Source organism: Schistocerca gregaria, chromosome 3 (assembly GCF_023897955.1).
Source record: "Schistocerca gregaria isolate iqSchGreg1 chromosome 3, iqSchGreg1.2, whole genome shotgun sequence".
NCBI lineage: Eukaryota > Metazoa > Arthropoda > Insecta > Orthoptera > Acrididae > Schistocerca > Schistocerca gregaria.
This window is the reverse complement of record NC_064922.1, coordinates 652,038,033-652,064,808: the sequence shown is the minus strand read 5'-3', so window position 1 is coordinate 652,064,808 and position 26,776 is coordinate 652,038,033. Positions and strand designations below refer to the sequence as shown.

At 37.1% G+C, this 26,776-nt stretch overlaps 1 protein-coding gene and 1 long non-coding RNA gene across 6 annotated transcripts in view; one reads left to right on the top strand and one right to left on the bottom strand.

Moving 5' to 3' along the window:
- Window positions 1–26,776, top strand: part of LOC126356100 (glycerol-3-phosphate acyltransferase 1, mitochondrial) — a 387,533-nt gene that overhangs the window by 186,961 nt on the left and 173,796 nt on the right. For all 5 annotated transcript variants that reach the window (XM_050006796.1, XM_050006798.1, XM_050006795.1 and 2 more), the window contains one exon: window positions 13,678–13,882. In XM_050006796.1, coding sequence (XP_049862753.1) covers window positions 13,691–13,882 — 192 coding nt within the window. In that variant the 5' untranslated portion in view covers window positions 13,678–13,690. The remainder of the gene's footprint in view (window positions 1–13,677; window positions 13,883–26,776) is intronic.
- Window positions 8,197–26,776, bottom strand: part of LOC126356106 (uncharacterized) — a 28,951-nt gene continuing 10,371 nt past the window's right edge. Inside the window, exons 2-3 of the long non-coding RNA XR_007565591.1 lie at window positions 25,261–25,417; window positions 8,197–8,528 (exon numbers count right to left, since the gene is read on the bottom strand). This is a non-coding gene — a long non-coding RNA (uncharacterized LOC126356106). The remainder of the gene's footprint in view (window positions 8,529–25,260; window positions 25,418–26,776) is intronic.

The window sequence follows — 26,776 nt, the reverse complement described above, 5'->3', positions numbered from 1 at the left end:
TCATTAGTGACTTGAAATCACCACCTTGTTAAGCTGTATGTTTAACGTATTTGTATCGAGGATATTTATTCTTGAAATGTTTTTATGTTGGTACATTTGGTTATCAGGTGAACGTTACTGTGGTAAAAAAAAAGGTGGATGCAGTCTTCAATAATAGTTTTCTGTTACACGTTTCCTTTAGGTTGAGGAGGCACATATACAAATGTTATGGTTTTTAATCCTTCCTGTATTACGAGGAGGAGTCTTGGACCAGATAACGTCATCTATGCAAGTGTAATAGTCAACTTGCCTGCTTCTCCAGTATGATTCATCACAAGCTAATTCAAAACTACTTTGTTACCTCATCTGGAACTACTGCTTGCCAAGACACAGACCGATAGTCCTGCTCTTTCAGAACATCATCTTCCTTGCTAGAATTCTAGTCTTCCTCAATCTCAGTCTCTTCCACTCACCCTAGAATTCGAGCGTCTTGCCTCTCATCCACATTGCTTGTAAGATGTAATGAAATTACACGGTTTTTATATGTTTATGCATTATAAAGCAATAATTAGTCATTATAATAAATATAAAAGTGGAAAAACGCAAGCAAAAGAAACTATTTTTCAAAAATATTTATGTAGTTCATCGCATGTATTACAGTGGCACATTGCTGACTTTGTGGAAAGCCTATGACGCAACCAGCTCTTCCACAAAACTGAGTGGCTCCACCAACAGTCCACCTTAAAGTTTACAGAAGCTTGAAGTATTGTCATTACCGGACTTTCAGATTTTTTTTTAAATTTCCACAAGTGCCCAAATGAAATCTACAGGAGGGTTTATCTGCTATTAATTCAGCCTAGTAGACGGCGAAAGTGGAGAAGCTGTTTAGGCCAAATTCTTTTACGCAAATGATAAGTCCTTGGGACTCAGTCAGTCATGCAAGAATTTCTCATTATGTCTTTTTCTTTGTGTGGCATGCAGCCGGTGTAGGAAATTATGCAGGGTCAGTGCACGCTACTTAACTGACGGACGTGTCCCGAAACTGGAATGAACTTAAATCAGACAGTGACATATGAGCCACAATAATTTGTTTCTCAGAACTATGCTTGATATGAATGTAAACTAAATACTTCAAAGTGTCAGTGCTGATTTTTCCTGGTTTTTTAAGACTGAACTGATGCTCCAACACAATAATCTTTAAAAATTCTTTAAGTGATTTCAGGAAAATTAAAATTTATGGCACAGCTTGACTAAAGTAGTACTTCTCTAGATGCATCAAATTAATTTGGTAATGAAAGGGGGGGGGGGGAGTTGAAGGAAACCATGAAACCATAACAAAAACGTTTGATGCACTACAAAAGTAGACTGCTCTAGAGTTGAGAGGCTGCTGGCACAAATGTGCTGCAGTTAGTCTTCGTTGCAAATGAATTGTAGTTTCCAGATATCCTGCAAATTGTATTGCTGTTTGCTTTGTTTAGCTTGATTGATACAAAGCACAAAATTATTTGAAAGTCACCATGTTAGTCTAACAAGTAGAGCGCTGGACACCAGCCCTAGTGGAGAATTTTCCTCATTCCAGTCCGTCCAGGATGACGTGAGGTCTGTTCAACCTGGACCGGGCATCTCTAGTCAGGGTAAAAGGTGGCTGGAGTGATAGGCTTGATAAGCTCCCCTTCTAGATCTGCGGTTCATTTTTGCCGCTCTCTACCTCCAATTACTCCAGAAGCCTGTTCGTGAGCACCACAGACTTTGCCGAAAGATTTTAAATATTAGTAAAGATAGCCATTAAATTGTTGTGCATAAACTAGAAACTACAACTTGGCTGAACACCCAGAAGTACCCCGGTAAAGAATTACGCTGAGAAATCTGAGAGATTACATAATTTATGTGGATAGCTTCACTGTAAATATAGATTATAAATAATAGCACCACCAAAGAACTCTAGAACTCAGTTAAATTCAGTTTGTTGAAATAATTTTGGGGTCATAAAGTACGTTAATAGCAACTGGTATACCTAAACATGTTGTGGAAAACAGCTCTCATAAGAAGTGATGTTGCGAAGAAGCCATTCTCCAAAGCCTCTCATACTTTTTGGCAGATGTTCACGTTGATTAAGAATATTTGTTAAGCTTTATGTGACAGATTGCTTGATAGACAAATTCTACAGTCCAGTACACTTTCAGGCTGTCCCATCACCTTTATGTTAGAAATGCTGAAATACTGAAATGATTTTCTACTAAACTTGACGATTACTTTCCTGTAGTAGAAACAAACATAAGAATTAATAATAAACACTCAAGTATAGTTTCCTGCAAATAACATTGTAATAAGTACACAAAAGCTGTCAAGGTACACTTTCTCACAAAACTGAGAAGTGATGTAATGCAGGACTTCATATGTGACAATATTTACCTACACTTTTTAATGTTTGATTTTAGTTCTGTGGAATATGTGAAGCAAAATGTAATCACATTTATCTCACTAGTTTAAGCATGAATGTCAATGCTTTGTATCTTGATTTTTGAATTATTATCTGACCAACACAATTAACACTATTGAAGCTACTAGAAGTACCCATCATACTTGACTGTTATTGAGCTACATACACATAGCAAGGAGAATCATTCTTTTCTAATAACAAGTCTATCCATTGTGTATTGGAAACAACATTTTGGCAAATACCTATTTAGGTTGTATATACACTGAAACTGTACATGTTAACAGGGTGCTTCTACTCTTTATTTTCTGCATGTGGAAGAGTGAAGCAACCAGGAATTAAAGTTATTACCATTGCTCAGATTATTAGAAGGGAGGTATGACAGTTTGCAACTGTTGCAGACGCTCACTTGTGTGTACTGTGATAAAATTTAGTGTAAATTGTTACAGAACACGTTAAAAATTTCATGACACGCTACATAGTCATGTGCCATACAATAAAATACTCTCTCTCTCTCTCTCTCTCTCTCTCACTCACTCACACACACACACACACACACACACACACACACACACACACACACAACTAAAAAGTGCCAGTACTGAATTTTGGCAGGCTGATTATGAGTGTTGGTGTGTCTGGAAAGTTTTGCTTAACCACTTATAAGAAAGCCATGTAATTTCAATACTGGCTGTAGTGATTATAACCTCCATCTCAAAAGCATTGAGAGAAGGAGTGACATGTGGGTAAATGGGGGTATGATGATTTTCCCATCTTGTGACATCTCCACGGTGGCGTTGGGCAGATTTATGATGAAGTTTGGTGCCAATGTGATGTCATTAACTCATTTTACAAGTCACATGAACTTTTGAGCTGCGGGATTGTTGACACCTTGCTGTTTGAAGCATTGTCGAGCCTGAGGGTGGTATTGCAGAGTACCTTGTTTTTGCACCATTAGAGAGGAAGGTTGTATGTGTTCCCGGCCAAACCCAATTTTTGGATGAATTAGTTTTGCCTAGGTCAAACTTGTTCATCCTGTTACCGATAGGATAAAACAGTTTAGCCTGGGCCGAATTGGTTTATCCTAGTTACAATTTACTTGCTTTAGGATAAACTGGTACGTCCTAGTCTGAACTAATTTCACCTAGTTTGTAACTTCTATAAGCTTTTCATTGGAAACCAAATAAAGGAATAGAAATAAAATAGACAGTATAATTCATTAAAGTTGTTTATTAAGTAATCAGTAATTTCACATCCATCACTAGATCAACTCACATATATATACATCCACAGAAATCACTTTATCTGCAATTTGTTTGTTTACTTATTTTTGCAAGATTTACTTTGGTGTCACTTAGAATTGCAAAGTACCTTTTTTTACACAGTTGTATTTGTGTGTTGTACACAGTTTTTCATGCAGCTGCATTTCCCGAAGCCTAGCTCTGATCCGACAGAATGATTTGTGGCTGCAGTCCTTAAAGATATTTCAGTATCCTGGTTAATATCTCACACATCTAAAAACTTCTGAATGCAGACAGTGAAATCTGTTCTAAAAACAATAAAATAGAAGTTAAAACAAATATTTTTTTACTATTGTATTGCAAAAATTATGGACAATTTTAATAAAACCATACCTGCAATAATGTTTTTGAAATACTCCTTGTTTGGTGCCAACTTTGTAGAGTCCCTCGTCAGTCTTTCGTAGTATTATTCCAATTATGTTTTGAAGGTCGCCTCTACCTTTATCTACATCTGGAATAGGTATGGTTACATTGTCTCCAATGTCAGCTGGTGGATGGGATTTGTCAGAGGAAGCTTTCCTTCTTTTCTTCTCTCTTTTTGTCTGTCACAATTTTTCTAGCATTTTGAATGTCGTTTGTGTCAATTTTCACAATGTTATCATCACTGTCTTCGTACTGATCAGTTTTGCTGTCATCTTCGATTGCCTTCTTTAGGTCATCTTCATCCTGAATATAATTTATGATTTCTTGAGGTAACGAGGATGTGGAAAGTCCTACTCTGGGTTCGATTCCGAATAATGCTTTGTAAGGTGATTGTTTTAAGCCAAAGCTCAATTTTTCATGAATTAGACATACCTTAATCCTTCCGACCACTGTGTCGAATTGTTGTCCTTTAACCAAGGACTTATCATATTTTCAATGTCTTGGTTGCCATGTTCAACAGAATCCTGACTTTGTCTGTGCCTTCGTTTTCCATGCAAAATTTTCAGTTCTGACCAAAGATTTGCGAGTTCACTTATAACATTATTGGCAAATTCCCTACCATTATCAGATTGAAGAATGCATGGTGCCCCTACAGTTAGGAATACGTCATTCAAATGATAAGCCACTTCTTCAGCCCTCTTTGAAGTTAACACATGAAGGAGAACAAATTTTGTGAGATGGTCTTGGTAAACTAGAATGAATTTTAAATTCCTGTCTGGTTGTGTTTCGAAATCAATCAAATCGACTTGGCATCTGCTGTTCATTTTCAAATGGAGAATTGCCTTTGAAACTAGCCCTTTTTTCTTTTTTGTCTTCTTTTGTTGACAAACATCACACATTGATAAATAGAGGCATAACATTCCCTTTGTCATACTGGCATATTTTTTTGATGTCTCAGCTAACATTCTATTGTGACCACCATGACCGACAGCTACATGACCTGTGTCAATCACATCATGAAGTCCATCAGCTGGAACAAAGTATGTTAATTTCCTTCACACTGTGCAATGAGTTTTATCACATCACCAATTTTCCTTTTTTCCAACTTCTCAGCACCTTCTACTTGTTTAACCAAATCTGCATATTCGTGTACTGATAACACATTATAATGAGAAGACTTTTTGTTTTCACTCTGCAGCCGGCCGCGGTGGTCTCGCGGTTCTAGGCGCGCAGTCCGGAACCGTGCGACTGCTACGGTCGCAGGTTCGAATCCTGCCTCGGGCATGGATGTGTGTGATGTCCTTAGGTTAGTTAGGTTTAAGTAGTTCTAAGTTCTAGGGGACTAATGACCACAGCAGTTGAGTCCCATAGTGCTCAGAGCCATTTGAACCATTTTTTTCACTCTGCAAAATTTCCTCCAGAAACTTTTTTCCCCACAGCTTTTGATTGGCTTGTGTACTACATGAAGGCTCATCCATGATGAAATGCCTCACAATAATTATACTAAAATTGTAATAAAATATTTTAAAAATAACCAGCAACTTAACACACACTTTCATCGTTGCAAAATACCGTTCAAAACAGAGAACAGTGCGACTGAAGAGCATTTGCGAAGTGCAAGCCACAGATGACTCGGGGATTCCTCGTTCATACAGGCAGCGACATTAGTTCAGACTAGGATGTACCAGTTTATCCTAAAGCATGTAAATTCTAACTAGGATAAACCAATTTGACCTGGGCTAATCTGTTTTATCCTATCGGTAAAAGGATGGACGAGTTCAACCTAGGTGAAACTAATTCATCCTAAAATCGGGTTTGGCTGGCAACACATACACTTTTGAGCTAAATTTCAAACTTATACTTCACAATGGGTGGGAATTACAGGGTTTTGAAAAGAGGCCCTTTAATTCTGTTGCACTGCGTATTTACATTTTACCAGAACTTCCCTGCAACATTAAATATTAATATAAATATGAAAACCTTATAGAACTGTGTTGAAGCATGGTAGGCAAACATTCTGTAAAGACACGCTGTGCGTGAACTCTGAATTAGTTGATTGGTGACTCCATGGCGTGTTGTGTGCACCGCGACCAAATAGTGGATAGAATTGGAAGGAAAATCAGCATTGGCCATATGCTGACAATAAAACAACAAAATACGGCCAATGCTGATTTTCCTCAGAATTAGTGATAGACAGAGAAAACAGAATCACAAAAACAAAGTAAGGTGATGCAGATAACCTCTTACCATAATTTGGGAATATTTGTCAACCTTTTGGAGTTTGCAAAATGTGTACAGTAAAATTACATGGTCAAGATATACTCAAGTAAGCGCTGTATTCACCACCGGCAGAGTTAGTTTTCAAAAATGCCATTAAAGAGATTGCAAAAATGTTACATTGCTAAACAGCATTGTTTCTTGTAGGTATTACAGATTTTCTGATAGGTTATTAAAATCTTGTACTACTGTAATAGGAAAACCCTTTTCCCTCCATTCTCAAAAAGATATTTCATACATTTTTACAAAAGTAACTTACAGTAGCATTTTATCCAATTTTCCTATATCTCAGGTCTGGATTCGAAGGAGGAGTGATTGTAGGTATGTCTGTCTGTAGGGCCTTCTGTCAGTAGTTAAGATACAAGACTTCTGTTTGGGAAGACAGTGGTTCATATTGCTGATCACCCAAATATTTTTTCCCTCAAATCGTTTAAGACAAATGCTGGGATGCCTTTTGTTTTAAAAGACAGTGTTGATTTTCTTCCTCTTTCTTTCCCAATCTGAGCATCTGCTCCATATCTGATGATATTGTTGTTGAATCCCAATCTTCTGTCCTTTCTTTCTGTCTTTGTGAGTAGTTTTGTGTACAAGGAAGTAGTGATACATGACTCTGGAGAGAGGTAATTCAACTCTAATTCCACTTTATTGAATGAGCAAGCTTCTGGCATTGCTTTTTTTGTATGAGACTTCTATGTCTGTCAATTTGTTGGCTACTAGCAGTTGCATGCCCATATGACAGCCACTTATGAACGTATGAGAAACTTTGTAGTTTTTGTTACACTCTCTTTCAGCAGTTGGGCTCTCTTAACTTGTTTTTTAAATGTAATATTGTGAAATGGATATATTACAGAGTGGTCAGAAACAGTCTGTAAAACTTGTAAGGGTGATGCAAGGTAGGCTGTGCTGAGAAAATATTGTTAAGAAAAAATTCGGTACATTGCATCGTTTCTGAGTTAATGAGCACTGAAGTGAGAATCATCAGACTGTTGCGTGCGCAAATTGAAGTGGTCCTTTGTTCTCATAGTGTAGATAACAATGCGCAAGACTGCTTAGAGTTGCCTCAGATTCGATCCTTACTACCATCCCATGTCCAAATTTTGTACCACTCTCTTGTTTGGTTTTAGGAAACCATTAAAGCACACAATTGATGAGTATTTCAGTGGTGGTTAACTCCAAAATGGTGTGACACATTGAATTTTTTTATTAACAATTATTCCTCAGCACAGCTTATGCTGTAATGACCTTACAAGCTTTTCAGACTGTTTGTGACCACTGATATTGTCCTTTTTCCATCCCGGATTTCCCATTGTTTGTTATTTAAATATCTTAGAGATTTTTATTCTTATATATGCATAACAGTGCTCACAAATGGTTTGACTATTTTAATATTCAGTCACAATTGGTATGTTTGCAGTTTGTTCATTCCATGTCATAAGTAATCTATTTACTATCACAATGTGTTTGAGTAGAACAACTGCCAAAGATTTCCACTCTTCATAACCCAAGGATGAAAATGTACTCTTTTAGGTACAGAGCTATATTTCCCTTCCACATTCCAAGAGTGATATCTTATAATTTGATATTAGTTGCAATGTATTTTATTCATCTTCCTTCGGCAAACTTAAGTGGAGTTCTTCATCAAACAATGCTTTTATTTCATATAAAACTGTATGGGAATGATCATATTTGTTGTATCCTGCCTACTTGTCAAATGTGGGGTGCCTAGGAAACCTGCTTCTTGGATCGCTAGACAACAATTCAAGCAAATCATATTAATGAATTTTATTTACAGAAAATAAATGACAATACTTAACTTTGATAAATTTACAGTTTTGTATTACAAGCAAAGGGCGATGTGCAACATAAGCAATCTGTTCAGTATATACAATTCGTAATACAAGGGAAGAAATACATTTCCTAAGTCACTGCTATACATGTGCCTATTCTTGGTGTCACTGTCAAAGCTGGTGAGCTGGCTAGTCTTCAAATGGGCCATGGCCAGGTGGTGTGGCACTTATGTACTCTTCTTGTTGAGGGCACTGCCATCGGGTTGTCATCCTAGAGAGGGGTTTGTTCGTGTGCAGTTGGCTGATGTCTACTTCACAGCCCTCTCTGCTCTAATGTTCCCGACTGGCGTGCCGGCACTTTACTGTATTCCGGAACAATATTACCTAAAATGCAAACATCTTGAGAGACAAAAATGTCAGCACTGTCATCATATGATAGTCATTGAGTACACTTTCTTTACCTATACTATATTTTTAATTTAATGGTTTAATAATTGATGTACATAACCTGGATTCTGGCCCAAGATGCTGGAGTTGGCGCTCATGTGTGCATGAGGTTTGCTTGCTTGCGTGTGTTTGAGTGGTGTGTGTGTGTGTGTCTCTTTTATTGATTAAGGATGTGCCCGACAGCTTTATGTAAGTGTCTTTTAATTGTGCCTGTCTGCAACTTAACATGTTTTCTTTACCGTAAGTAGCAATCTGTCTTTTCCTACATTGTTGATTGACCTGGATCTCTCCCAGAGAGCTAGATTTTGTAGTATAGTTATCACATGATGATGAGCTGCACTTGAAACTAGTTACAGTAAGATAAATAAATTGCAGCTACTGTGAACTAAGTATGTCCTTTTTAATTATTATAGGTGGCATACCTAATGTACAGAAGTTATTCATTACACTATTGCTGTCCCTCTTTATAACCTACGGAAAAATTATAATGCAAATAGTAAATATTGCTGAACTTGAACATTTTGCCCTGCTCATGGATTACTGTCATATCCTGTTTTGTTTATGTTGTCGTGAACTAAACATATTGTACAGTGATTTTAAAAAAATTGAGGGCAATTGCATTTAAGAAAACTGCTTATAATTCTTGAAAAATATTGGGAACAATTTCTTGAGTCCCTTTCTCTCTCTAATATGATTAATTATAGTATCTTTGTCATGTGCAAAAATTACCAACGCTGCTTTCTGCATGTAAAGTGGAATATCATTTGCATGTGTAAAGATAAAAGTGGACCCAAAACTGAACACTGTAATACTATATTTGTGTTTTTCCCCAGCCAGTAAAATATCCTTTCTTTCAATCACTGTCGAATTATACAGCACTCCATCGGCATTCCTTTAGTTAAATGTGATCCAAACTATTTTTTTTGCAATACAAGTAATTACATAAAATTTAAATGTTTTCTAAGATAATATCATGACCTATAAAATCAAACGCTTAGGATACATAAGAAAAAACAACTGGTGATATTTTCTTCACTTAAAATTTTCAGCATGGCAAGACATGGTTGATATGTAAAGCTGTCCTGTTAGGTTTCATCTCTTGCTGTGGGAGATGAAACGTAAGGAAAAAGTTTTACATACCAGCCATGGCCTGTCAGCCTGGATGTTTTAACTGAAGCTAATACCAGCTTTGAAAGCCTAGATTGTATAACTTTGGAAGCCTACATTGTATAAAGGTGAAGTTTTGTTATTTTAGGGTTTGAAATTATTTGGGAAGTAACTGTATAATTGGCATTCTCATTTGAGCAAAAATTCTTGTGGAACAATGGTGTACTAAGCACATTTTTTCCTTAAATGTGACACTTCCCTCGTAGTTAGCAAAAAAGTATAATTGACTTTTAATTTCTGCGTAGGTTCTGCATGATAATCTTGTCTATTAATTTTATTATTAATTGATAGCTGGGGAAGTAAGGTACCCTGTCGATTAAGTTTCTAATACCGATTAATTACTGAAATTGGAAAATGGGGATTTCAAGCACCTTATAGGATGATAATGGAGTATTTTTGTAACTTTTATTCGTGTAGCTGAATGTTAAATGCTTTGGTTAAATGGGTGATCTGAAACATTTCTTCAGTATATAATTTTATGATAATGGGAAAACATATCACCCAAATAGCTGAGGATAACAAAACGCTTGCTTCTGGGGTAGCTGACAGCTCGATTTAAATTGCCTTTGGGAGTAGTGAACCTGTCATAGAAATAGCCTTTACACGTGTGGTTGGTCCCAGTGAAATAGAAGTACCACACCTGCCCCAACCGAGTATTGGTTGGATAAAAGGAAACAGACGGCAAGGGAGGAGTGAGAAGGCATATTTTTGTGATTGTTTTAGGCAGCTTCTAAGGTAAAATCATTGTTTAGAATGCCTAGTCTTTTGTGGTACATTAAAATCAGTAAAAATGCATAGATTGGTCCGTTGCTGTAGGTAAAACCTGCAATTAGTTCTGGTGCAACTTATTGCCATTTATTTGTCCTATGGTAAAGTGATTGTTTCCCTGTTTTGCAAATACCTGACAATGAAGGACACAGATAGCAGGCTTTCAGGGTAAAGCAGAAAGTAATTTGAAAACTGAGTAGTAATGATAACTAAAACAATAACCAGAGAGTCTGTTCCTTAACACAAAATTTAGTACAGCATTGTGTGGGTATTGAAAAAGATTTCAACAAATGAAACCCATGGTATCTAGTTTCATGTTCAAATGTATTTCAATCTGAACATGAAATAGTACAGCCATTGAAGGTGACTTATCATAGATTCAGTGGGAAGTAAGTTGAGCACCAGCATATCAGGTGATGGTTGCAAGTTTACATGACCTGATTAGTAATGTGTTCCTGTTGTTCAAAAGTGAAACTTCTTGAAGGACATGACTGTACAATGATCAGGTTGAACTTTTGATGGTAATTATCATAAACTTCCCATCACGCTTTATATATGATACAAAAATCATGGAACAAGGCCGTCACAGACACAGTACTTCTTACATTAGTACTTACTGACAGTAATTTTTGCTCTTCATTCTGTGCATGAATTTTATGTGCTTAAAATTGTTCATCTAGTCAAACACAAAATAAAATTGAACCCGTATTAATTCTATTTTGATGAAATATGGCATGTAATGAAGTTTTTACTACCACAGAAAAGCTTCAAGTATTTCCTCAACCTGGTTTTGAAGGAGCATATTTTGTTCATCTGTTAACTAAGTTTTGTTGCAGCATGAATTGCAACAAAATTAATTAAGAAACTAATTTCTTATACACTAACTTAAATGTACAATGACTGCAGTATTCTCCACCTGATCCATATCCTCTGTTATTGGCAGCGTGTCATGTGCCTAGTGCTCACAGGGAGATGTCAAACCAACTTGTTACACGTGTCCTCCTGGAATAGTACTCAACTTTTGTAGATTTGATTTGCTTGCTAATATCTGATGGATAAGATAGCCTATAACTTTATCTTACAGAGCTGGTCCTGCTATAGTCCCAGCTAATAATCTTGTTCGCGGTACTTGGATCCTCTTCTCAAACAATTTAAAGCATTCATAAGCAGAGTTCCATCATTGCAACCATATATTGTCAAATTAACCATTAATAAAATATACTTTAAATGAACACCAGGCTGTTGCTCCTCTCTTGTCCGTGTACAAAAGAGTAAGTCAGTTACCTTACATTTTATATAACATTCATTGTTAATGCAGGCTCTTTTGTCATTTCTTGGCAGTCCGCTATAATACCTTCCATCAGCAGCTGCACAGAATATGTTTTGCTCCACTCTAGTTCAATTAACTTAAAATAATAGTTTTCCTTTCTGCATTCATATGAATATCTTCCATTTCTCAAAGAGCCTAAGAGTGTGCCATGGCATTCCTTACAAAATGTCATGTTACACCACAATCTCACTAAAATATCTTCAATGGTAATATTATAAAGTGTATGAAGAAACCCACCTACCAGTTTGCATAGTTATTCTTCAAGAAAAAATTTGCTTTTTTCACATCAACGGTGGACAAAATAGCAAATTATTTCCTTATTAAGATTATTGAGTGCCACTATGTTATTCTCATGGAAAATGTTCGTTTCATTGTGGACCATAAACAGACCTGGAATGGATCTATGTGTTTCTTCAAGTTGTGAGAAATTTTTACATACCTCCCTCCCCTGCCTTCATAACTTACCAAAGTAACCACACCGAAAATGTCCAATGACACTTTGCAATAACTTTATAATTTTTTATCTACTTACGTTTGTTTGTTGTTATTGTTGTCACCATCAGTCTGAAAAATGGTTTGATGCACCTGGCCAGGCTAGTCTATCCTGTGTAAGCCTCCTCATCTCTGCATAACTGCTGCAACCTACATACATTTGTACCTTCTTAACTTTTTAATCACGCCTTTGTCTACAAATCTTAAAACCCCACCCACCTGTCTGTTCCTCTCCCATACATTACCTAATTTTGCTTTGGGTTAGTTGAAACTTCATGGGAAGCTGATAATTATCCATTATTTTTGTGATAGACTTCGGAATTCATTTGTTTTGTTCACTTGTAACAGAAGTGCAAGGCAAAACCTGACAAACCCATACTATTGACATGTCGTAATCTACTAAGTGTTGTAGAATTCCATCTTATGACGCTACTACAGCCATCCAACAGATAAAAGTGCAAACTACACTTAGTGAATAAATAGCTAATCAAGTGCCATAATTTGTAATGAAGCGTGCTGGTGGAATATATGATATTTTTAAGCCATTAAGGTATACTTCTCTGTTAATGGGTTTGTTCATACTGGCGTACACTGACCTTTTTATACATCCCTGAAGTTTCCATTATATCTATTGAATGTGTTATTTGAAACAATACAAATGGAACAAATTGATTTAGCCATACTTATTTATGGTAATGCATGCATGTCAACCAGTGTAGCTGATAAATTTATTTTAATTGAGTGCAGTCTGCCTCAAGGAAGGATTTGTAGGACAAATGTGTTTGTTTGTGGAGATGGGAGAGGACTTACAGTCATTATGGCAGTGATTATGGTACTGAGTGAACTGTATGACATACTTCGTATTGTTTCACATCCAAAGTGATTACATTGATGCTAAGTTTATGCTTCTGTTGAATATTGTTGCAAATATAGTTTGTTATTTAAGTTACTGTAAGAGATTTACAGCTGCAATACTAAAATTATCATTTGCAGAAACCTCAATCATTGCTATTAGTATTCTTGATGTAATTTGAAGATTTTCCAGAAAAAGTAGTCAGAAAAAAAATGAATCTGCAGAACAAGTGTTATTTGATATTAAAGCATAATTCACTTCCATGAAGCAGACCTTTCAATTAAGCTGCATAGACTCAGTCTGTTATTGCAAACATTTTGTGTATTAAAGTGCTTGATTCTATAGATATTATGTCGTAATGACTGCGTCTGGCATCTTTTGTTTCACTTTGTAGGGATTATAGCTTTTCAGCCATTTTTATTGTATCTCGAGCATTGTAGGAATAACATGACATAAACTATGGTTTTCCATTTCAGTGGTTTGCAAGAAATGGTGGATGTTGTTGCAACTCGGCTCCAGCAGTTGAGTATTCAATGGGAACAGAAATGGAAACCACACCACAAAGTGGCCAATGTAGAAGCCTTTAGAGAGCAACAGAAACATTCCTTTGCAAGTCTAAGACGTTATGGTTACCAAGAACGTAATCGTCAACGATTGGCCATCAAGGACAACATCAGGATTGTGAGTGCAAGTGTATCAGTTTGTTTACTTTTATAAATTTTTTGTGACATTTTTAAATCCATTGGTTAATTCGTAATAGTTTTAAAAAATTGTTTATTGGCGGTGTTGATTTGCATTGTAGCTTAGGAAGTTGAGAACTTAAAAAAGAGCAGGATTCCATTTCACTTGTTTGGAACTCTTCGCCAACTTTCCTAGATTTCCAGAGCTGTTGCTTACTTTTCACATAATAACCTCATCATTAAAATTTGTGAGTGCTGTCAAACACAGTTGCTGAACTCAGAACACATAAATGCAATTTTGTAACAGCAGTGATGGCTATGATATTTCAGTAGAACTGACCGTAGCTGAATAAGAAAGAAAATTAATGGAACTTGCAAAATAGTTTACAAAATGACTACTGAGCATGATATTTCCCAAAACTGGAGAAGTACTGTAATTATGTTATGTGACAGGAAGGATAAACAAAACATATAAAAAATCATAAGTAGGAAACTGTAGACTTATCAGCCTTGTCTCTGTGTAATGTACAAGCACTTACAACATGCTGGGGGGGGGGGGGGGGGGTTATGCTTGAGATTTGGTTGTACAAAGAACAAGCTGACATTATAAGTGGATATAGCACAGTGGACCATCTGCAAGCTGTGATTGTATAAGGGGTAGTCAAATGAAAATCAAACACCTGCCACAAAGTGATCATGGTATGGTTACATTCAAAAGTAATCACCACATGCTTTAAGACATTTACCTCCCTGGGGAACAAGACAATCAGTTCCTGTTCGTAGAACACGGTCGGTCGATGAAGGATCCACTGCTGCATCCACTCTGCCTCTTCTTTGTTCAGCTGGAACCGACGTCCACATGTCTTTCTTCATTGCCAAAGATGTGAAAATCATGTGGTGAAAGATCCGGTCTGTACAGACGATGTTGAAGAGTTTTCCAGCTAAATTGCTGAAGTGTAGCTTTTGTCTGGCTGACAGTGTGAGGGTGGGCATTATCATCCTTCTGGATGATTCCATCCAATAGTATTCTTCGGCATTTTGACTATATAGCCCATCACAGTTCCTGCAAAGTATCTTCATAGTGCTGAACATTGGTTCTTGTTCCATGCTCGAGGAGCCCAGCAAGCAGACAGCCCCTGCCATCAAAGGAGAAAGTTATCATGAACTTACCAGAATGTGTGTGAACAGTTTTGGATTTCTTTTGCGGTGGAGGTGTGGGATATTTCCATATTCGACTTTGCTGTTTGCCCTCGGACTGTCAGAATGCTGTCGGACAGAATTGTCCTGCAGCTTGATAACAGAGCCCCCCACCCTCCCTCCCAAGCCGTCGCACCTTCCCTTTCGCCATGAATCGGACAAAGGCTTTGCTTCAGCGATTTGGTTGAGAAACATTGCAACATCATCCATACAGCCTGGATAATTTGCTGTATGATTTTCATTCCTCTGCTGACCTGAAGAAAGGCATTTGTGAATTTTGATTTAACTCAGATGAGGAAGTGGAAGAGTGGGTATGATAGTGAATCTGTCGGTGACCTAGCACGCTCTACAAAATAGGAATTATTTATCTCTTCTCCCAATGGGAGATGTGTTTGTTGACTACATGGTCTCATTGTGGCAGATGCTTGGTTTTTATTTGACTGCCCCATAATTATGATGATAGAACAGAGTAATGAGTGCGAAGATTCATAGATTTTGACACCCATTTCAGAAAAATATGAATATTAGTACATAGATTCTGCAATATATTAAGAAATTCAAAATCGAAAGAAGAATCAGGCAAGGATATTCTCAGCAGCCCTAATGAAAGTTTCCTTATTCATAAACTAGGAAAATGAAGAAGGATTATGTTACTGGAAAATATCTGAACCATCTTCATTTTGTGGATGACATTGTACTGTTTGCCTCAAGTGCAGATAAACTTTGACAGTTCGTTGGAAAAATTAATGGGGTTTGATAACAGGACAAAAAATAATTTATAAAAGCCCTAAAATATATAATTAAAACAATGAAAAGAAAGTTTAATATACCAACAATGAAATCAAACAACTAGTAGATGAATTTCTTTTTTGGGAAGTTGAAGAACACGACTGGATAGACAGGGAAAGAAATAAAGAGAAAAAGATAAATGACATGGAACTAATTATTTTTGTAAATTAAGCAGGATTTTCAGTAGCAAATTTCAAATGTTAGTGAAAACAAAAGTTTACAATCCTGAATGTTACCAGCTTTCACATACATGACAGTTAGACATGGACACCATAAGTAAAAACCTTTCAAAGGACCTGACAGTTGTTAAGTAACTAATGGACAGACCTGTGTTGTGTTTTATTAAGGGAGACATGAAAGTTAACAAGTGGATCAGGAATTAGACTGGAGTGGTAGAGGTAACTATGAGTATAATGAAAATAAAATTGAGATGGGCAGGAGTTGTAGCCAAGCACATGTATGGTGAATGGGCTTAGGAAGTTCTTTTCTGCATTCCAAGAGATAAGAAAAGACTGAAATAACTACCAGTGTATGATGGAAAAATGACATTACAAATCTTGTAGGAGCTACACGAATGCATACAGGGTGGTCCATTGATCGTGACCGGGCCAAATATCTCACGAAACAAGCGTGAAACGAAAAAACTACAAAGAACGAAACTTGTCTAACTTGAAGGGGGAAACCAGATGGCACTATGGTTGGCCCGCTAGATGGCGCTGCCATAGGTCAAACGGATATCAACTGCGGTTTAAAAAAAAAAAAAATAGAAACCCCCATTTTTTATATATGAATGCTTTAGTTGGACCACTTTTTTCGCTTTGTGATAGATGGCGCTGTAATAGTTTCAAACATATGGCTCACAATTTTAGACAAGCAGTTGGTAACAGGTAGGTTTTCTAAATTAAAATACAAAACATAGGTTCGTTTGAACTTTTTATTTTGGTTGTTCCAGTGTGGTACATGTACCTTTGTTAACTTGTCATTTCTCAGAACACATGCTGTTACTGCGTGATTACCTGTAAATACCACATTAATACAATAAATGCTCAAAATGATGTCCATCAACCTCAAAGCATTTGGTAGTACATGTAACGACATTCCTCTCAACAGCGAGTAGTTCGCCTTCTGTAATGTTCGCACATGCATTGACAATGTTGTCAGGCGTTGTCAGTGTATCACAATAGCAAATATCCTTCAACTTTCCCCACAGAAAGAAATCTGAGGACGTCAGATCTGTTGAACGTGCGGGCCATGGTATGGTGCTTCGACGACCAATCCATCTGTCATGGAATATGCTATTCAATACCACTCCAACCGCACACGAGCTATGTGCCGGACATCCATCATGTTGGAAGTACATTGCCATTCTGCCATGGAGCGAAATATCTTGTAGTAACATAGGTACAACATTATGTAGGAAACCAGCATACATTGCATCATTTAGGTTGCCATCGATGAAATTGGGGCCAATTATCCTTCCTCCCATAATGCCGCACCATACATTAACCCGCCAAGGTCGCTGATGTTCCACTTGTCACAGCCATCATGGATTTTCCGTTGCCCAATAGTGCGTATTATGGCGGTTTACGTTATCGCTGTTGATGAATGACGCTTCATCGCTAAATAGAACGTGTGCAAAAAATCTGTCATTATCCGGTAGTTTCTCTTGTGCCCAGTGGCAGAACTGTATGTGACGTTCAAAGTCATCGCCATGCAATTCCTGGTGCATAGAAATATGGTACGGGTGCAATCACTGTTGATGTAGCATTCTCAACACCGACGTTTTTGAGATTCCTTATTCTCGCACAATTTGTCTGCTATTGATGTGCGGATTAGCTGTGGCAGCAGCTAAAACACCTACTTGGGCATCATCATTTGTTGCAGGCCATAGTTGATGTTTCACATGTTGCTGAACACTTCCTGTTTCCTTAAATAACGTAACTATCCAGCGAACGGTCCGAACACTTGGATAATCTTGTCCAGGATACTGAGCAGCATACACAGCACACGCCCGTTGAGCATTTTGATCACAATAGCCATACGTCAACACGATATTGACCTTTTCCGCAGTTGGTAAACATTCCATTTTAACATGGGTAATGTATCACAAAGCAAATACTGTCCGCACTGGCAGAATGTTACTCGATACCACATACTTATACGTTCGTGACTATTACAGCGCCATATATCACAAAGCGAAAAATGTGATCCAACTAAAACATTCATATTTCTTTAAATACTACACAAATATGTAATAAAAATGGGGGTTCCTATTAAAAAAAAAAAAAACACAGTTGATATCTGTTTGACCTATGGCAGCGCCATCTAGCGGACCAACCATAGTGCCATCTGGTTTCTCCCTTCAAGCTAGATGAGTTTCATTCTTTGTAGTTTTTTTGTTTGATGCTTATATCATGAGATATTTGGCCCGGTCACTATCAATGGACCACCATGTATAGCTGAAGACTATAATCCATGAAAAAGTCTATAATAAGTGTTTATCTGGAACTGGATTTTGAATGGGCGATGGTGATGGTACCGACACTACTTACTGCTGTTACTACTACTACTACTACTACTACTACTACTACTACTATTTGTAACTACAGATAATTCCTGTGTAATCCATTTCTTTAGACCTTTAACTCATACCCTTGCAGACTATAGTGATATTAATTCCATTGCTGTAGTAGTAATAATTTAACTGTGTATTCGTACATTTAGGAGCATAAAACGAAATAAAGCAAGTGCAAAGCACTTAAAGGAATGCACTCCAATCCACTGTTGCTCTTACTGTTCAGCATTTCACAGGATTGGATGTAGTACTAAATACATAACTGCATCATTATCTCCACCTTCACACACCAATGATACATGTCATACTGCATGATATGTGTTAAATATTGGAAGCTGTTTTTTCTTGCAGAATTCTTATAGTTGTAATATCCTTCATTATCAAATTAACTGGAAATATAGAGCATACATTATTATGTGATTGAAAATGTCTGGACATCAGTTTTTGTTGGTCCATAAGAGAGTAGCCATATTATTAATGTTGTGTAGGACCTCTTTTTATGTGGTTGGAGCACATAATCAACAGAGGAGGATTTCCACTAGACTATTTTTCCTTAACAATATTTTACGTGGTAGTTGCTGGTTGTTCAGGCAAATGATCTGGATTGTTATCAAGATTCTAAGTTAGGCTTTTGCAGATCAAATGCCCACCTGCAGCAGTCAGGTGTCTTGGGTACAGGTGGGCAGGGGTGGGCAAACAAATGACTTGCTGGTAGTTGGGCAGCCAGGCTGTAGCCTATGGGATAGTACTGTTGTACCCATGACCAGGGGTGGCTAAGTGTCATGCGCTTCCACAGAAAGCAAGCTACCTGCTTGGTAGCTCCCTCTACCCCTCGGGCATTTCGCGCACCTGTGTCCAGTGGAGCACCATTAGAATAACCTGCTCTGAGTCATTCCAGAGGTATTAGATTGGGCTCAAGTTGGTGCTTTCACTTCAGTAGTCAGTGTATTTCATTTAACTATAAATCTATATGAGATTTTATTCTTCGTCTCGAGGGCAGTACCACAGACAAACCTTATCATTGTTATCATTGTCCAGGTAGTTTTGTTCTGTTTTCTCAGATTCAGTCATTGATTTGCTATCTCATAAGAAAACTTATCAGTGATATACTACACCCCTAGCATGATCTGTTTTCAGTAAGTAATTGAGTCTTGTATTTTCATATTTATTATTTCATTTCACTTATGTGTGTGTGTAGATTAATATTTCTATTATTTACCCCATTCCCTTAAATGGCACAAAATGCATATACTATATTTATGTATTCCTATTCAAGAATTCATATATGGTATAGATCTAGACATACAGTGGAGGTATATTATTTGAGAGAATAGGCCTTAACCTATGTTCAGGTGAAGTTTTGGGTGGTGGATAGTCACATTAAGCAGCAAGGATGAATGCCTCAAACACTTGAACACTCAGTTTTTTTGTGTAGCAAGATGACATAAATACGGACACATACACGCACTTGTGGCTCCCCAGCATATCTACTTTATTTTACTAGTGCCTGGTCATCAGCACATAAAAAAATGTTCTTTAGATTGGCTGTGCAACCCTTCTTTCACTTCATCATTACCTTTCACTTTATTGTTTCTCAGAAACATTGTATTACCTAATACCTCTGGAGGGGCACAAACATGTTGAAATCACCAGTTTCTTCACGAGGCAAGTTTACAAGTTGTTGCAGATATTGGAAACAAAATATATCATTTTTCATTATTAATTGAGCCTTTGTGTAGGTTCATATTATCATGCTGTATCAGTTTGTAACTACTGTATTATGATAGTTTGAACTGATTGTAAGCTTCATGTGATTGTCAGACAGATCACATAATGACTGACTGTTTACTGTGCTCCATCTGGATCTGCAATATTCCAGGCTTCAAAGGTTTCTTTTCCAGTGCATGTAATTGTTTTGATGTTCTGTCCTTATTTTAGTGGAGATGAACATTGATGCTCCAAGAAATTGTGTTTTGCAGTCTCATAAACATGTGGTAATTACACAAGCAAATCTTTGTCTTGTAACCAACTCACAGAAACTTGATGTTATTGTAGTGAATTATGAACAATGTGGTTTATTTAGTTGTGACTAACACTAATTTTCAAAATGTTAGTCACAAAATCTCTTGTTTTGCTGGCTTTGTTGAGAAATATTCTATTTTATAGTTTTTTTTCTTTCCAGCACACTGCATCATTTGCCCACATCAAGATTAAAGCAGATGTGTCAAGTTTGTCTTATATGTGCTGAAATGATAAATGTAAACAGAAACACGCTATGTCATTGTTCTTCAGTGAATGTCACCTGGTTTCTCACCCTTGCTCCTCCTCTCCTTTCTCATATTTCTTTTTTCCCTTTTCTGACTGATTTGATGTGATATGCCACAATTTCCTTTCTTGTGCCCTTTTCATCTCAGTACAGCACCTACATCAAACATCCTAGCTTATTCATTATACATGTTCTAATGACCATCTTGCTATAGTTTTTTCCCCATACATAGCTCTCTTAGTACCATGTCTTCCCATATCCTATCATCCTATTCTTTCTTGTAATTAGTATCTTCCATATATTGCTTTACTCCTCGATTCTGTTTAGAACTTTCTTTTTCTAACCTTATCATCTAAATTAATATTCAACATCCTTTTGCAACATCACTTCTCAAACACTTCAATTCTCTTATTTCCCACAGTCCAAGATTCACTTCCATATAATACTGCTCTCCAGATATACATTCTCAAAAATTTCTTTCTTAAGTTAAGGCTTATATCTGACAATGGTAAACTCATTTCAGTCTTATATTTGTGCGAGTCTATTTATTGTGTGATCCTTCCTTCATCCAGCAAATATTATTTTGCCTCTAAGGTTGCAGTCTTGGATCACTTCATTTACTGTGTGATCCTAAAGGTATATGCTAAGTTTGTCGTCATTCTCGTATCAGCTGCTTTGTAATACTTTCATTTCTACACAGTGCACTTTCAGTCCACATTATGTGTCCAGTAGACAGTTCATTCCATTCAAAAGATCCAGTGTAATTCTTCTCAATTTCACAGCAGATAGCAATTTCATCAGTGAATCTTATCAGTCATATCCTCTCACCCTGACGTTTAACCCAAGTACAGAAATTTTATTTCATTCATCTTTGTCTTTATATTAATGTTGATCAGTAGAGAAGAGAGACTGCAGCCTTGCTTTCTTCTTCTTCTTCATGGATGGATCACTTAGGACCACGCATAATCAACATTCGTTGGCTTTCCTTTTCACCCAGTATTCCTTCATAAACAGCGAATGGGCTAGCTTTCATTCCGTAGACCATGTATGTCGGTTAGTTTTTCTCTCTTCTTCCTCAACACCCCGTGTGTTTGTGATTTTTTCTGATTTCATTTCTATCATGTAGATTTGGAGACCCTAATTCTCTCAGGTCTTTTTCCGTCTGTTTGTACCAGTTCGGTCTTGTAGTTTTGTTCTTTAAAAATGTATGGATTTTGTGCGTTAACCTGTTTGAGTCCATACTTTCCAAGTGCCCCATGAATTGAATTCTTCTCATGTGCATTGTGTCTGTTATTTTGGAGATATTTTCTGCATTGGGTTTCGGATAATGTACCCCATCTTTAGTTCTAGGTCCTAGGATTTTCTTCATTATCTTACGTTCTTTCATTTCTAATTCCTCTTTTAGTGTTCTGTGTTGAAGGTTTAGTGTCTCAGATGCGTAGAGAGCTTCGGGTCTAATTGCTGTTGTAATTGTTGCTTTATGCTTTATTTCATTCATCTTTTCCCTGATATAAATGTTGATCAGTAGAGAAGAGAGACTGCAGCCTTGCTTTACACACTTTTCAATCCAAAAGTCTTCTCTTGGGCTTCCATTTGCATTGTTCCCTCTTAGTTGTTGTTTATGCTGTGTGTTAACCATCTTTCCCTGTAGAGTATACCAATTTCTCTTAGGATTCAAAGTACCATGCAATACTTAACATGATGTAACACTTTTGTGGGTCAGCAAATATTAAGAAAGTTTCTTGATTTTTGTTAACTCTTGCTTCCTGTAACAATTGTAAGGTCAAAATTGCCTATCTGGTGACTTTGTGTTTCCTAAAGTCAAACTGAGTGTCATCTGACAGATCCATTCTTCTTCCAAGTCTGAAAATAAGATGATTAAGTGGAAGGAGCTAAGTGCTTTAATTGGACTTCAGTAATTTAAAATGTGAGATCACTTGCATCTCTTCATTGTGTTCATACTTCAGCTTCATACTTGAATTTGAAAGTATTGTGTGGCTAAATTAAAATAATTTACAATAAGAGCTTTATTTAACCAGTTCTTTTTATTTTGTACAAATTATTCAAAATGGAGCAGTTTCGATTAAACAAAGTACCATTTGGATATGCTACTGTTTGTGAAAATTGTAATGCTAAGCACCATGAGAAACTTTTCAGAAATGAATGAACGTTATCCATGTGACACCAAATACCTAAATTTTATCGTAATGCAAGATTTAAGGATGCAAATAAATGACTTTATTGTATTGTATTGTATTGTATAACCATTATCACTTACCCAAAACCAGTTTCTGACAATACTGCTTTGTCTGTGTCATGGCATTTAAGTGAATAGGCTAATGAAGTGTCACTGGACTGGAACAAAGTGTCTGGAATTCTGTTAATGTAAGTTCACTTGTATTAGCTACTGGATAAGTGAACATAGCCAGAATGCAAATGTTAGAAATAATTCATGACAATGTGAAACGTGTCGGATGAATGGCAAAATCAGTGGAGAATTGCTTTTGATCATCCAAAGTTGAAGTGTCGAACATTCTACAGAACGTGTTGAAGTAGGCACTTTATTTAAGTTTACAACCGCTGTAAGTGGCTATTGACAATCAGTGAAGGCAATTACTCTACTGCAAGACAGCCCAGTTCCTGAACAGCAATCAGTGTGGTCCAAAGTTTATACCTATTGAGTCTGTATAAGATTGTTCACACTTAAGGATAACATCTTAGAACACCCCCCCCCCCCACACCCCCCCCTCCCCCCAAAAAAAAGGAGTTTTATTGTTATTATTTTCTGAGATCTAATTTAAGCCTTCGTTTGCGTTGATCAGAAGTTACTGTTAGGGGAAATATGAGCACTTCACTATCAGCGTAACTAATTAGAGATACAGAATCGTGTTGGGGAGAAAAATGTGTTAGGGCACAACTTGACTAAAAGAAGGGATTATTATGTCATGAGACATCGAAGAAAAATCAATTGGGTTACAGAGGGAAGTGTAGGTGGTAAAAATTGTAGAGAGAGAGAGAGAGAGAGAGAGAGAGAGACGTGATTACTGTAAGTTGGGTCAAGTTTCTGTAAGTTGGGTCAAGTTTTTGTAAGTCGGTCAAGTTTTTGTAAGTTGTGATAGTTATGCTTGCACAGGAAGGGCTAGTGTGGAAACTTGCACAAAACATACTCTCATATGAACTCGTTAGCTAACACACCTTCGGAAAGGAATCAGAAGGTTTTGTTAACAACTATGGACAACAAATCAGTAGCATCTGTTGTATTAGATTTTAGTGGTTCATCATAAACCATCATTGTTCTTTCCCAGGTCTGTACCGTTTCTGTTTATGCTAATTAGTAGTCGACAGCCAAGAGCAGTTAGTATAAATTTACAACCCTGATTTACTGTCAACTGACCAATTTAATTCATTCTAACTGTAGTTATAAAGACCCTGAGAAACATAACAGTAACAAAAAAATAATCAATAATTGTAGAAGGCAGATATTACCAAGGTTTTTGGACTTCGCTTACACTTCAAACTAGACAGATTGTTATACACTACACATTATAAGGAGATCAAAGTCAGTGGATGGTTCATTAAAAATACTGATCCTGATGACCAGAAGGTCACTAAGGCAGCCTGTTTTGTGTCTTAACACTTCATTATGTCTTCAGAAGTTATTTTTCTGGAGGAATGCTTTTATTTGACAAAAAGTCATTGTTTACAAGAAAATTTGTAGAATTAGTCTATAAACCTCGTGCCACAGATTGTTTGCCACTGTTTTGCAATATATATCTTCTGCCATGTGCTTCATTATGAAGAACTGGACTCATTATGAAAACAGCACAACATAAAATGCAACATATAATATCAAACATTAGAATAACATCCACAATGTATTAGAAACTCTGTCGTCGGTGCAAAGAGTGTTCAGTTCGTTATTGTCAAAATTTTCAGAATATCACAAACAGTTCTATATTTTTCAAATATTAATATAAACTTTTGTATTTTTAAGGGTATCATAATTTGTGCAAGAGGATTTTGTGTATGTATAACTGATGGGGTATCAGTAGTGTTATGTACATATAGTATCAGGGTTTTCTCTAAAATATTACACAAGTTCTGTTCATAATCCTCTTTAGTCAGGAATCAGGGTAATCATCAAAAGTAAAGGAACATTGGGTTTACACTATTTCTGATGCACGTTTAAAATTGTACACACTATTTTGACATGCCCATTGTGTTGGGGCATTAATAATTATTTGTTTATTATCTTTAATGAATTTCAAATTGTGCACAAAAGTCTTTCAAAATAGATAATGAGACTGGATTACTGGTCCACCAATAATACGGGGTGTTCAGTTCTTTCTCATTTCCTTTGCGTTAATGATATTGCTCAAAAACCCACACCAAACTGCCACATAGTAACCTATGAAGATAAAACCTCTCTTTTATTTTGTAAGAAGGATTGTGATGAGCTGAAATCAGTCATGACTAATTATTTCCTTCATCAGAGCTTAAACACTTTTGTTACAATGGCCCTGTTACTAACATATAAAAACAGTCAACTTACGTCATATGGAACTGACAGCATATACAATAGCTTGGTCGTGGACAATTCAATCTCAAATTCCTTGATATCCTTGTAGACAAAAGCCTTCCGTGGATAAACCTCATTAACTTAAAATCGATTAGATGTAGCTGTTCAGCCAACTGTCAAAAGTGGTCCTCTGCAAAAGCATAAAAAATATTGTCAAACAATGGAAACTCCAGGTTGGAATATCAGTACAGTAGGAAAAGATTGCTACTTAACCTTTTTTTTTAGATGATGTGTTAAGTTGCAAACAGGCACTGTTAAAAGACACTCGCACATAAGTTTTCAGCCACAGCCTTAATCAGAGAAAGAAAGAGAAACACACACCATTCATTCACACAAGTAAGTACACTTCATGCACATATGACTGCCAACTCAGGCAGCTCGCACCAGAATGCAACTATTACGTTGAATGAACACAGTAATCTGGAGTTGGTTGGGAGGAGAAAGGGATAGTAGTGTACAAGTGGGGGAAGGGGGGGGGGGGGGGGGGGGAGAGCACTGTCCAGTGGAGTGCGGAGGGACTAGACTGCCAACAGGCATGGTGTCAGTAGGTTGTGAGGCAAAGAGATGGGGGAAAAGGGGCAAAAAAGGAGAAAAGCAGTGGAAGATAGGGGGGTGTGGGGATAGTACGTTGCCATGCCTTCCACCCAACAGTTTCGACCCCCTCTACCCTAAACCTCCTCCCCATTCTTATCTCCCATCCTATTTGTTTGCCACTCTCTGCCAACATACCCACCCATCTTTCCGTGCTCCTCTCCTTTTTCACTCCATTTTCCCCACCTTCCTGCCCCAGTGTCTGTTGGCAGTCCAGTCCCTCCGCCGGACAGCACGCTCTCACCCCCCCCCCCCCCCCCCCCCCATGGGTTGCTATGTTATCCCCTTCCCCACCCCCTCCCTGTAGATTGCTGCTTCCATACTTCATGATAGTGGCATTCTGGTTCCAGCCTCCAGAATTGGCAGTCACGTGTGCGTGAGGTGTGCTTGCTTGTATGAATGAATGGTGTGTATTTCTCTTTTTTTCTGATAAAGGCTGCTTCCGAAAGCTTATGTGTAAGTGTCTCTTAATTGTGCATGTCTGCAAATTAACATGACGTCTTTACAATAAGTAGCAATCTCTAATTTCTTACACTGTTGAAACTACATATTTTGTTGCAATTTACCCATAGCTTAATTTTTTTTTTTTTTGTTAATTGTGTGGCTGTTCTGCAGACAAGCACATCGGTAGGTAGTAGTAATACGGAAAAGTGCAATAAGGCTGGTGAATGAACACGGAAGCATTGAGTTCTGTCTTCAATCGTTTATAAAACACAAAAGTCTCACAATGTACTCCTTGAATTTGTGCTAATCACGAACTTTTTTTTGGTACAAAATCAAAGCCAGTCTGCCAAGTGCAGTGATTTTTCTGATTACAATGCTAGAAGTAAGAGCAATATTTGCAAGCATAAAACTAACAGTAAGTTAAGAGTAACAGATCATAGTCCACATAACATTG